This window comes from Schistocerca americana, chromosome X (genome assembly GCF_021461395.2).
Source record: "Schistocerca americana isolate TAMUIC-IGC-003095 chromosome X, iqSchAmer2.1, whole genome shotgun sequence".
NCBI classification, from domain to species: Eukaryota; Metazoa; Arthropoda; class Insecta; order Orthoptera; family Acrididae; genus Schistocerca; species Schistocerca americana.
The window spans coordinates 902,898,918-902,911,959 of NC_060130.1; the positions used below are offsets into that span (position 1 = coordinate 902,898,918).

At 37.8% G+C, this 13,042-nt stretch overlaps 1 protein-coding gene across 2 annotated transcripts in view; it reads left to right on the plus strand.

The window, feature by feature from the left end:
* The window catches only part of LOC124556623, a 121,427-nt gene extending 108,643 nt beyond the window's left edge, over positions 1-12,784 (plus strand). For both annotated transcript variants that reach the window (XM_047130593.1, XM_047130592.1), the window contains exons 10-12: positions 692-837; positions 2,611-2,684; positions 12,436-12,784. In XM_047130593.1, the coding sequence (XP_046986549.1) occupies positions 692-837; positions 2,611-2,684; positions 12,436-12,556 (341 nt within the window). In that variant the 3' untranslated portion in view covers positions 12,557-12,784. The remainder of the gene's footprint in view (positions 1-691; positions 838-2,610; positions 2,685-12,435) is intronic.
* The last annotated feature ends 258 nt before the right edge of the window (positions 12,785-13,042 follow it).

The following is a 13,042-nucleotide window of genomic DNA, read 5'->3' on the forward strand; positions in this document are numbered from 1 at the left end:
TTTTAAGCTACCTTGTACAGTGAACTCTCATTTCATTTGTGCCCTGAAAGTAATGGGGTGTTCACCTGTCAAAATATCGACAGTTATCAAGAACATTAAGTGGCTCCATAGCCAAAGATATCTGAGTTTTCCATGATATTTTTGGTGACTTGTGACAGATACAGATCCATCATAACAACTTAACACATTCTCAAAATGAATATTAAGTGAGACATGTATAAAAACTATTCCAGTTCAAGGAGGGAAGACAAGCATGATACCCTTTTCTGAAATCAGGATAATATTTTGTAGTTTGTTTTCACCAGTTGAATTGGAAAGCCCTTTGCTTGGATGATGAAATGCTATTTTGTTTCTAACAAACTCAAATGATTTGTTCACATGTTATCCTAACTTTAAGAGCCCAACTTCTTCAGGGAGGAGAGGTCCCACATATGTAGAGGACATTCCCATGTGAGCATCTCTGTGAAAGTTTTCCTACAGGTTGCATAAAACTCACAGCTAGGAGCTATGGCCTTTTTAATTATTTATACATAATTTCTCAGTGTATTCATGTTCTGCTTCAAAGCTACTGAAAAGAGCACTGAACAAAAAATTTGTAATGCACACATGGGAAACTGCTGAAGTTTATTATTCAGGTCTGTCTCCTTTAACAACTTTTAAAGTAAACTTGATCATTTTTATTTTTTGGCAGGAGACTCTTTGAGTGAAGATATACTGGAAGTGGATAATGACCGTGCACAGCTGTGCCACTTTGTCCGAAAAAGTTTGAAGTGGCTTAGTCTTTGGCATGGTCCAAAACCAAATCACTATACAGTACCAGAAATCTTAGTAGCAATTGTAAGTACCAAATATAATTTGCCATTTGGAAATGTAGATGTTTGAACTGAAATAGCATGAATGCACATTTGCATCGTATCGAGGAAAGGAGATTGGATCATTAAATAACAGTTCATTCTTTACTTTTATGAGCCCCTATCAATATATGATTAACTAGTACAATGGAAAAATTGTTAATGTATAGTGCTTTTGATAGTAATTTTTATGTACTCAAGTAATAGGTGAACATCAAGTTGCCCTCTAGTTTCATTTTTGCACTATATGTACAGTTATATTGTATATTTCATTCATTCATCTCCTATTAGAGTAAGTATAGAAATAATAAAATTGAAAGTACTATAACATGTTCAAAAGTCCTAGTACATGCAGCCAGAAACAACTTCTATCTAAATCTCACTGTTGTTGGCCGGCTGGTGTGGCCGAGCGGTTCTAGGCACTTCAGTCTGGAAATGCGTGACCGCTACAGTCGCAGGTTCGAATCCTGCCTCGGGCATGGATGTGTGTGATGTCCTTGGGTTAGTTAGGTTTAAGTAGTTCTATGTTCCAGGGGACTGATGACCTCAGGCGATAAGTCCCATAGTGCTCAGAGCCATTTGAACCATTATGACACAGAATTTCGAGAATTTCGGCCCAGTACTTATTTTCAGGAGGTGAAAAGTTTAGTGCTGCTGATAGACACACATAAAAGTAAAAGTGATACACTACTTGGCTTTCAGAGCTAATAGTTCCTTCATCAGAGAGGAGAGAGGGATAAGTTGTGGAAGATTAAAAGGAAGGGCAGTGCTCAGACCCCACAGTGAGAGACACCCACCTGTAGTGAGGATGAGGCTTGAAGTTTGATGTTGCGAAGTTCGTTATGCTAAATGAAACATCAGTATTTGTAAACACACGTAATATTACTATTTAGGTAGACTCCCAGAGGCACTTAGTCTTATACAGCCTCCTCTGTCCATTTTACCGTTTAGATGCTGTATGTATATGAAGTTTTTCTAACAGCCCTCATTACCTAGGTCCACGTAATGTGTTTTTTTATCCCCCTGACATGTGTACTTCTAGATATTCTTCAGTTGCTACCTGGGGATGTCAAATTAAGAGATTATGAGATCCTCAAAATGTTTAAAAAAGCAAATAAACTGTGCAGAAAAGATGAACTGTGTAGACTGCTGCACAGTTCAAACATTTTGCATGGCGGTACTTTATGAGCAGTGAACAGTATGAGTATATGTAGTTCCTCACTAGTTTGTGACATTTTAGATTGACAGGTTAGGGATTGGTTCTCACATCAGTGATTGTTGTTTGAAAGTGTGATCATATTGTTGTAGCAGTGTAGTTTATTGCCAAGTTCTTTATATATTGTGTGCAGTTTCTTCTGTTATTTCTGACTGATTCAGGTCAGATCTATTTTTGTTGTTTTTCTCCCCTGGCTACAAAGTCCACGTTGAATTAAGATTGCAGTGGTCAAAATTTTCTGTCAAAAGTTCTAGGTTTCAGTTATGTTCCACGTCATTAATTTTGGTTGTGATTGCCGTAACACGTTTTTCACTTTTATAAAGTTTTTGAAAATAAATTTATTTTCTGATTGATCAGCACATGTAAGAACTTAACAGACTTTAATTTTTCTGTAAATTAGAACACTTTGGTGCTCTTAAAGCTTAAAAGATGTGGGAAAACTTTAACAAGGATCTATCAATTAACTGACTTTGCAATAAGGCTCTAAATACTATGTAACTGTATTTCTCTCATATCTGAGAAAATGTAATGTTTCTTCTCCAGGCTGCAGAATTATTTATGGAGGATATTTTTAGGAGAACACTGGATGTAGCATGGAACCACTATGATCCAAAGGGGTATGTATTCTTTGTTAAAAGAGATTTATTCTTTTTCTTTTGATGAAAATAACTTACTCTGTTTCTTAAGGAACAAGTACCTATACATATTTTCACTCCCATCTTCCTTGTTTCATATACACAAATTAAAACTAATACACACATCTGCTTATGTGGAAATTTATATTTTTCTGTACATGCACCTTACCCAGGACCTCAGTATCCACCAACTTTACTGTTCCTGTTGGCCAGTTAAGAGCAAGTAAAGGCATAATAGCAGAGCTTATGTAGACAGTGTAGAATAAAAAGTTTTTTTTTCCCCCCAAAAGTTTACTATTACCGTTTGTAATCTGTTGTTATTCAGTGACACATTAATTTATGACAGTAGGCCACTCTAATGTAATTTATTGGATGTTTAAGTTTCTACACCACTATTCACAGAAACTTCAGTAAACTGTTACGAGCTAGTAACTTGTATTATAAAGAAGTCATGATTTGTCATTGAAGCATAAAGTAACCCATGTTTAGGATCAACAAAATGAATCTTCAGTAAATAAAAATGCCTCATTTTGTTGTTGCACATGAAACATTCTTTCATGCAAATTGGGAAAGTGTTTTAAGGAATGTTAGGCAGTAGATCAGAGGGTGTGTACTGACGGTTCAGAAAACAGTGTCCTATTGCATTTAGACAAGTGAAAGTGTGAGGATCTCGTATAATATCTTGATTTGATTCAAGCTTTAAGGGTTTGGCAGTACCTTACTCCTAAATAGTATTGGGTGTAACGTGCCAAGTGAAAGTAAATATGGTTACTGGAATTAGTTAATATGTAGTGCAGCTTTCCATGTCATTAAGAAATGTGTAGGTGGCTGGTATTCTTAACTGATGACACTCCACAGTGAGCACCTACTTTCTAGGACATGTACATTATCAGATTGTTACATTGTGTTTCATGCATGAAGTCCATTTTGTTGCTGTTTTGTGCACTGTGTTTGAAGTAATAATGGCTGAATAAACTTTTATGGCTTCATTCTCATATCTAGTTACAACTTTCCTTGTACCATTTGACAATGTTCCAAATGGCATCAAAAGTATAAAGTAATTTGTGCAAAGAATGTTGTACCTTTAGTCCACTTTTATTTAAATGACAACTGCTGGCACTTTTTGAAACAAACAAATGGATTGAATGCCACAACAAAGTGCAGGGATATTGTAAATTACATTATTGCTTGGTTCAGTGTATTCAGTTCAGTTCTTTATTCATCATTGACCACATACAGTGGAATAGGTTTAGACATTTTATATTTAATAAATAACAATTTTTGCAGAGGAGGTCTTTGGTTTAATGCCACATATTTTAAAATGTCTTAAAAACTAATTTCAGTAACATTTATTTCAATTAGTTCTGCTGTCTTATAAAATGGATATTTCAGTAACCACTCATAAATCTTAGCTTTGAAAGTATTATAGGGCAAGGACCAAGCAAATATTTTAAGTTTGTCAAAAAGTTTTAAGCTTGTTATTTTATGTGAGTTTATAGTCTTTGTCACTCTGTGTCTTGGAATATATAAGTCCAGTTTGCCTTTAATGTTGTGGAAGTGTATATTCTCTCTGGTTTAGAATTGACATAAGTAAATATTGTATAGATGTGTAGGATATAGTGGACCTGTAGCTGTAGTTCATTTTTCACAACTGATATATGATCCGTGTCCACTCTATTGCACATATTATATTTCAGTGGCAACAAAACAGTTAGTATGCCTGATTATATATTGAACATCTAGCTTCATGCTTTTGAACATGATCTTTTCCGAGTTGGTCTAATTGACGATAGTCTGAGATGATGTACTACTAATGTATAATGCCATGCTGTGCTACTATACTTAGTGCATTTGCTCTGGTTTTGTGGATTATTGTATGTGGCATCCTTTGCTGAGATTCAGTTACTACTGAAGAGAACTATCCCAAAATCCTACTGACAGACTTTCAGAGGTTGTTGATCACAGATGCTATTTGAGGGTTTTGGTTGTGCGCAATAAATTACCTGTTACATTTTATGTACAGTGTAAACTCTTTTCTTGTTTGTGTTGTCCCTGAACTTTAAACATTTGACTAACACACAGCTGTTCTTTGCATTTCACAATTATGTGATGTAATTATTCTTTTTTGTTCTGTTGAATAAATTATATTTTCATGACACTTGCTGACCCCTGTTGTGTCAGACTTCTTGGATACAGATGGCTAGTAATAATACAGTTCATTAGAACATTCTGAATAATTAATACTATATTAATGAAAACCAAACTGATCTTTGCTCACCAGGCTTGGCTGGAGCTATGAAACTGCATACATGGGCTTGTGGTTCAGAACACACTAAACGAGTCACAATTATTGAGTGGTGAATTGATATAAGTTCAGATTGGCCGTATTGTGGTTACACTATTCGCTAGAAAGTGCAAGTACGTAGACACTTGTTGACACAGATGTGATAGCGTTGGTGCATATGGACAGTTCACAAGAGACATTAAGTCTCTTCATTTCTTGATAGTTGACATGGACTGTGTCACGGCAAGTAGGATGCACGGCGATGTTAATCTGACAGGAACTTCCTGGAAGTAGGCAGGATCCGATTTCGAACAGAACTACTCTCCTGGCCTCTGGTGACACTATTTTGGGGCAGAGGCGTGACGGTGACACCTCGGAAGTACGGGAGGTTCCTTCCTAGCATCTCATTGGGGCCTTGTGATACTGCTTTGCTGTGCAGTATCTCTGTAGTGGTCAGTACTTCTTGCGCCACTCTCGATAACCGACAATGCGGCAACCACAAGTTTCTGTATCACATGATTCAATGATTACACTGCTTGGTGGAAAAATCGAATCACATGCCAGAACAATAAAACACATCTTACATAAGTTTTTGTGTCAGCCTTGCTGCACAGAACTACTCATAAACAACTGTGTTATGTAAACATTAATTGACATTAAAAACAGACAGAATGTTGAAAGCACTGACTTACTAGTGGCAAACATTGTTATTAGTCAGATTGCAGTGAAGCCCCCCCCCCCCCCACCCCCCCTCCCCAACTCACCCCCCCCCCCCCCCTCCTGCTTTCGTCATATAATACAGTACTGTGGTTTGTCCAACTTGAGAGCCAACTTATCCTGCCCCACATCACCTTGGATGAAACTAAATATAGATATGTGGTGGCTGCACTTAATGAATGAATGAATGGTTGTGGAAGTGGAATACTTCATAGCTTTGCCACCAAGCAGTAAACTGTGGTTACATGGTGTTCAGAGAGACACAGAACATCTATTACTTAAAGTTTTCCACATCTTCTAGGCATACAAGGAGGTCATCTATCTTGTTTTTAAATCCCCTAATATTCTGATGGAACAAATTTTTCTGAAAGCCATTATATATATTATGATCCTGTTTTGTTCTAATTTCTTTCCAGACTGATTGTCTACAGACTGACTATAACCTAAAAATTTGTCCCTCTGGCTCCAGTAATCACAGGGATTTTGTCTTGTGTGCTTATCATCCTCCTTACACTTCCTACAAGATGCTCAGTTAATCTGTCCTTCCCCTCATATTCAGCTGCAGTCTGTGATTTGTGTATCCCCATCTCCCAATTGCAGCAACAGGCAGAGTGTAAATACGACACCATGTTTCTGCAAAACTAATCCACACAGCTCTTTTTTATGTCTGACAGCTGTGTTGACACAGGTCTGATCACACCACTGCAGAACCTCCATAAACCCCACAAATATGTCTGCTGTTGCTGCTCTTGTTTCTAAGTTGCTAGCCATGCTGTTCCCTGCAAAATTTTTGCACAAAGCCACTATGTTCTCTGTCACATGGCTAAGCTTGACTCTAGATTTCATGGTGTTTGTGACCCAATCTTCTTCACCTACCTTTTCTTGTAGCACTTAGTCTACACCCATCACTTGACTGCTACCCAGAAGTGGGACACTCTTCTTTCTGCTTGATGTTTTACCAACCTAGCAATAAAGTTGTTCCCATGAGTTTGTTGCTCTCTACTTTGCTCAAAAACTGGTTGAGGCTCTTCTCCTATTTCAGGTGACAAGTCAAACTGATTGCTAACTGGGATTTGAAATTTGATTTCGTAGGTGTCCTTCATTTGCTTATTGCTCATTACTGTCTCTCAGCTCCCACAGTCTCTTTTCCCCCTTCAACTTATCTCTTTGAAAATACACCATTTATCTTTATGCTTGAAGGGCACAAATCTTTCTTCCCTATTCCATGATCCTCTTGTCTTCACTACATAATCTATTACTCTGTGGGATATTTCTTCATCTGTCACTTAACTGGGTTCCCCATTACAATCACATCTGCATGGAAAATGAGAGAAAGGCAACCACTCACCTATAGCGGATTGATGCATGGTGCACAGTAAAGGATAGCAGAAAACAGCATTCACACCAGCTTTTGAGCACTGTTTCTTTTTCCAGCAATAGTACACACATTCCCACACACAACAACAACAACAACAACAACAACAACACAGTGGCCCAAACACACACTCTGTGGTTACCTTTCACGTATTTTACGTAATACTCTACCCAGGAATTCCCATAATTATTATACAATCACATCTGTGAAACATCAACCCGCTGTTGTGATGTGGTTCTCCAGTACTAACTAACCTGTGGCAACATCCACATTTGTCACTTGATGCTATCTTTACAGCAAAATAAAAAGCAGTAACGCACACTTACACTGTTATAAAATAGGAATCAGTGAAAACTTGTCTTTTGTCTAACTTGTAAGTGACAGGCAAATGTAAAGGTGGAAGTGAATATGGAAGTAAAATTTTTAGTCTTCCTTATCCATGCACAAGGGATCATACCCACTCAAGACAAAGTTGAAGCTATTTCTTAATTTCTGCAGCCCACTACAACACATGAACTATGCTGATTATTGGGATTAACAAAAATATATCAACATTTTTGGGTGTAATCTTGCATTGTTGGCAGCACCTCACAACAAAAAGCTAAAATATTTGTCCAAACCGTAGACACGCTCTTGTGGATTGATTAAAAGAAAGCTTCCTTTGCCAGAGTGAAAGCTGCTGTGCAGAGCTTGCATCGTTAGCTTGTCCTCATCCTGACGCTCCTCTAGCACTTATTGTGAATGCATCATCAACTGTCATTGGAGCTATAGGGGAACCCCACTTTTACACTTTTCAAAGGACTTCAAAAAATGCTGTAAAATGTGGGAAATAACATTTTAAGTTGTAAAAGTTACATAGAGGATAGCCACTTGCATTTCCAAACTTTATTTGGGATATGTGCACATAATAGGCATCAAAATACTTGTCAGTGACTTTTTTATTATCTAGTAAAAACCAGTGATGTAACTGGAACTGATAACTGCCTGGCAAGCAGAAATGTTTGACTCAATTTCACATATTATAATCGATGTTTTTAAAAAGCCTGCAGCTGTCATTCATTATTTAGTTAACTAGCGGATTATAAGTGGCCAAATGCCAAAACGCACTAAATATGGTTCGACAAAGGCATCACGACAAGCACAACTATCGCGAAACTGTGTGTGCGCAATACAGACAGTTTGGAAATAGTTGTGATTGGTCATGGTATCTTTATTTGAACGAACCTAGTTACTCCCATCAGCTACCATGCCGAATAGAGCTTGGCAGCAGCAGGAGATACGGCACAAATTGTTCCAACTTTTACATGTTTACTGTTTAAAATCTGCTGAGTAGAGCATCCTGGTGTCAAGTTATTTAACCACATAATGTTTGTAAACACACTGATGGCCAACATCATGCCAGCATCATTTTCTGTCTTTTTTTCTCCACAAACATTTTTTCGTAATGCGTAAATCGCAGGAAAATTATAAATATGTTGACGCAAAATTGGGAGTGAATTAACACTGTGGACATAGGAAATTTGATGGGAGCAATAAAAAAGGTCATAACTAGTGGGAAAATGCTATTTTTGGGAATGTAAAAGCAGGGCAATACTGTATATTACAACAACTTGTACAACAGACTGGCAACCTATAGCTTTCTTCAGTAAAAAATTATGACCTTCTGAAGCTAGTCGGTCAGTATGTGACCATGAGCTCTACGCAGCATATGTCTCAATCAGAAAGTTTAGATGCATACGTAGAGATAAAGACATTTCATTCTTATGAAAGACCATGAGCCAATCATGTGTACCTTCCTTCAGAAAGCAAACAAGGCATCACCAAGCCAGTTGCAGCATTTGGATCTCATTGTGCAATTTACTACAGATATTCAACATGCTGATGGTGGGTAGAGTAGACCAGGAGATGCATATCTCACATTGATGCCATTGCAAAAGAAATTGCCTTCGTAGCACTTGCCAATACCCAAAAAGGAGACAACGAACTGAAGGTATGCCTCGAAACATTGTCAGGCTTACATCTTAGACATGTTGAAATACTGTGCTTCAGCGTAGCACTGTACTGCAGTGTATCAACCGTTCATTACAACAGATTTCCGCCACCAGCAATTTCCTCTCTCCTCTCCCTCTCTCACCCAGGACTAAGGGCTACTGTATAGATAGTGAGAAAGATATTTGTTCAGCCATATATCAAGAATGATTGTAATGCAGTCATCCACTAGTGCAATGCTTATTGATGCAACAAAATAACTCTGCAAAAAACAGCTTCACTCTGTAATTTCACCCCACTGAATCAGTGATTTATGCATTTCTGCATCAACATTACTGTATCTTTATCACCATCCGAAGAATATCAGTACACACTGCCTGACACTAACTGACTGTTTCTCTTGACAGCCTGAAGCCCATCCAATGCAAGATGCAACAGCAGCCACAACCTTCTTTTGTGAGTAGATTGCTCACTTTGGCATTCCCCTCTGCATCACTACCAATCAGGGAAAGCAGTCTGAGTCATACTTCTTTAAAGAACTTTCAGCATTGCTTGGCATCAACCAAATTTAAATCTGTGCCTGCCACCCTGCTGCTAGTGGCCTCGTGGAACAGCTCCATCAACAATTAAAGACCTCACTCAGATGCCATGCCACAGAGCATTGGACTGACAGTCTCCCTATTGCCCTAATAGACTTCTGAACATTTTTTAAACAAGACTTCAGTGCATCAATGGCTGAGTTAGTGTATGGAAAAACAATTTGACTGCCTGGAGGACTCTTTACTTATACATCAAATAACACTATTGGAACCTCAGACTTTGCACAACATGTATGCTCACAGATTCACGAGCTCCAGCTAGCAATTTCAAAAAGAACCTTCTGCCCAATGACCATTCATTTTCTGTGACTGACTGTCCTGCAAACAAGTTGTCGTCCTACACAGTGCCATTCAAAAATCTCTACGATTGCCATACTATGGTCCATACACAATATTGTCATGCCACCACAGAAAATTCAGTCTACCTATGGTGACACAGAATGCATCTGGACTACCACTGCCACCATTGCCATTGGGGGGCAGCAGCTAACACCAAGATGCTATCTGTGTGTGACACAGAATGCACCTAGTCTTCCACCACTGCAGCCTGTACCTCCAAGTAAACTCCAGTCATAATTGGTTTTGGACACCGCATACATTTCAACCCCAAATAATTTTGACTTTTTGGGTGATCGGGCAGTGATGTGGACAGTAAATCTTCTGTTACATTGTATGTACAGTGTAAATGGTTTGATTATTTGTGTTATCTCTGAACCTCAAACAGGTTATTGATATATAGGCATTCTTTTTAGTTTACAGTTTCATGATGTAATTAACTTTTTTGTTGTGTTGAGTAAATTGTATTTTCACATTACATGATACAAAGAACCTTTGCTCTTGTTTCTCATTACAGAGTAATTTATTCAGTCTCCTACCCCCATTACCTTTGTGATGGTGTTGACAGACAATTGCATATCAATGGAAATGAATGGGATATGCAATGTGTGTCAAATTTGTCTAGAAGATGTTTTCATTCATTTATGCTTTTCATCATTACGCTAATGGAATGTTATGGATGGAATACAAATAATTTGAGGAATATCGGTGACCATTCACCATATAGTTGAGATAGGTCAGTCATTGTATGGTCAACAGGCATATAAACAGGTCTGAAAAAGTTCTTTAGCTTTAGGATGATATCTTCCTTCTGTCCTGACTGACTACATTGTTCAGGCACTGCACACTGCAGCTCGATTGGGCTAGAAGGGGGGTCGAGAGAGAGAGAGAGAGAGAGAGAGAGAGAGAGAGAAAGAGAGAGAGAGAGAGAGAGAGAGAGAGAGAGAGACTAATAGCTCTGCAACATTTTCAATCTCATGTATGTACCTATCAACTGCTCAGTATCTGACTATACAGTAAGTGATAACCATTACTCCTTTCATTCACAGTTTTGGACACACTATTAAAATGTAAATGCCTCTTTGCTCCCAGGCTTGAACTCTGACAAGGGTAGAACACTATCATTTGTACAAAAAAAGATAGTGAAAGCTTACAAAACAAGGAGTGAAGATCATCTATACTTGGTGCTCCACAGCTTGTGAGCATTTGTCGTGTGTACGTATTACAGCTATCAAGTACTATATGACTACACTTCTTGGTCGTATTGAACACTATTGCCCTGGGATGAAACCATGATTTCATCCTGTGACAGAAGTGTCCAATACCTTCTTCATAGAAGTTGATCCAAATGCTGACAACCATGATCATGAATCCGTCTGGCACACAGTTTTAATCTGACAGGAAGTTTCATATCAGTGCACACTATGCTGCAGAGTGAAAATTTCATTCTGGAAGCATCCCCCAGGCTGTGGCTAAGCCATGTCTCCGCAGTACCTTTTCTTCCAGGAGTACTAGTTCTGCAAGGTTCACAGAAGAGCTTCTGTGAAGTTTGGAAGATAGGAGACGAGGTACTGGCAGAACTGAAGCTGTGAGGACGGGTCGTGAGTCATGCTTGGGTAGCTCAGTCGGTAGAGCACTTGCCCGTGAAAGGCAAAGGTCCCAAGTTCGAGTTTTGGTCTGACGCAAAGTTTTAATCTGACAGGAGGCTTCATGATCTTGAAAGATTGTACAGTATTGTTGTGTCACAATTATGTTGCATCCAACTGCCTCATACCAAAGGTGCATTACTGCTCATGAAAAACTAACTCTGCTGGAAACAAAATACAAAATGGAGCTGATGGGTACAAAATTGAAGTTTGAGGGCAATCCATAAGTCAGTGAAAATATTTTGTTCACAAATTTGCTACATATTTTGTGTTATATGCATTTGTATTATTGTGGAGGTATTTTCAGTGCAAAATAATCACAAAGGTAATTGGGATAACAAACCAAATAAATTACTCTGTAAAAAAAAAAAAAAAAAAAAAAAAAAAAAAACCACTGGAGATCAAGATTTCATTATATCAAATTATTCATGAAAACACCTCTTATTAGCTTCTGAAACTGTTCTGATGGAGTTTAAACTCAGTTTACAATTTTAACAGTTATAATTTTGATTCTTTTGGTAATTGGTTACTCCTTATCTGTACAACAGTTTTGAAGTGTGAAGTGAATCTTAAAGATGTCCTTGTCTCCCTAGATCATTCAAAGCAAACAACATTTCAGCAAAAATTTTATTTTGTGATGCTGGACTCCTCATCAGATTGAAGGAATAGTGTGAAATGGGCTTCATTCTGTAACACTGTAGTGAATAATATATGTTTAATAATAGATGAAAAACCTCTCAGTATTCATATTTGTGGGTAGTAATAATGTTATTTTGTTTATTTGCAGGAAAACTCCTGTGACCATTTACCTGAGGGACGCCTTAGTGGCACTAAAAAGAAGAAAACAGTTTGATATATTCAGTAACTGTGGACTTGGGGTTGATGATACTAGACAAATGGACAAGTAAAATTCATTTGTATAGCGTTCTGAAAAATCTGTGATAACTGTTTGTGTTAAAAAAAAAAAAAAAAAAAAAAAAAAAAAGTTACAAGAATGTTGTGTTGTGTTTGGAGCTCTTTCCAGTGTTAAAAGACCGATTACATGGACTATTGTACTGCGTGTTAGTTTTACATTTTGTGTGTGTGTGTGTGTGTGTGTGTGTGTGTGTGTGTGTGTGTGTGTGCGCACGCGCGCACGTGTGATGTTTGACGTCAGTTGTTAGAAACTCTTTCTGTATTCACGTTTCAGTTGAAATAAAAAAGTTCATGACTACATGTGTGTCTTTCTGAGCTTCCACACTAAAAGCTGACAAGTGCATCATGGTGTGTTTTGTTTTTTTTTTTTTTTTAATTGTCAATCTGCTGAACAAAATGTATGTATAGACTCATCAAAAAGTGTGTTCTTTTTATTTAAGAGATAGATGTTGCAGGTTCACTGTGGCTGTGGTATCAGA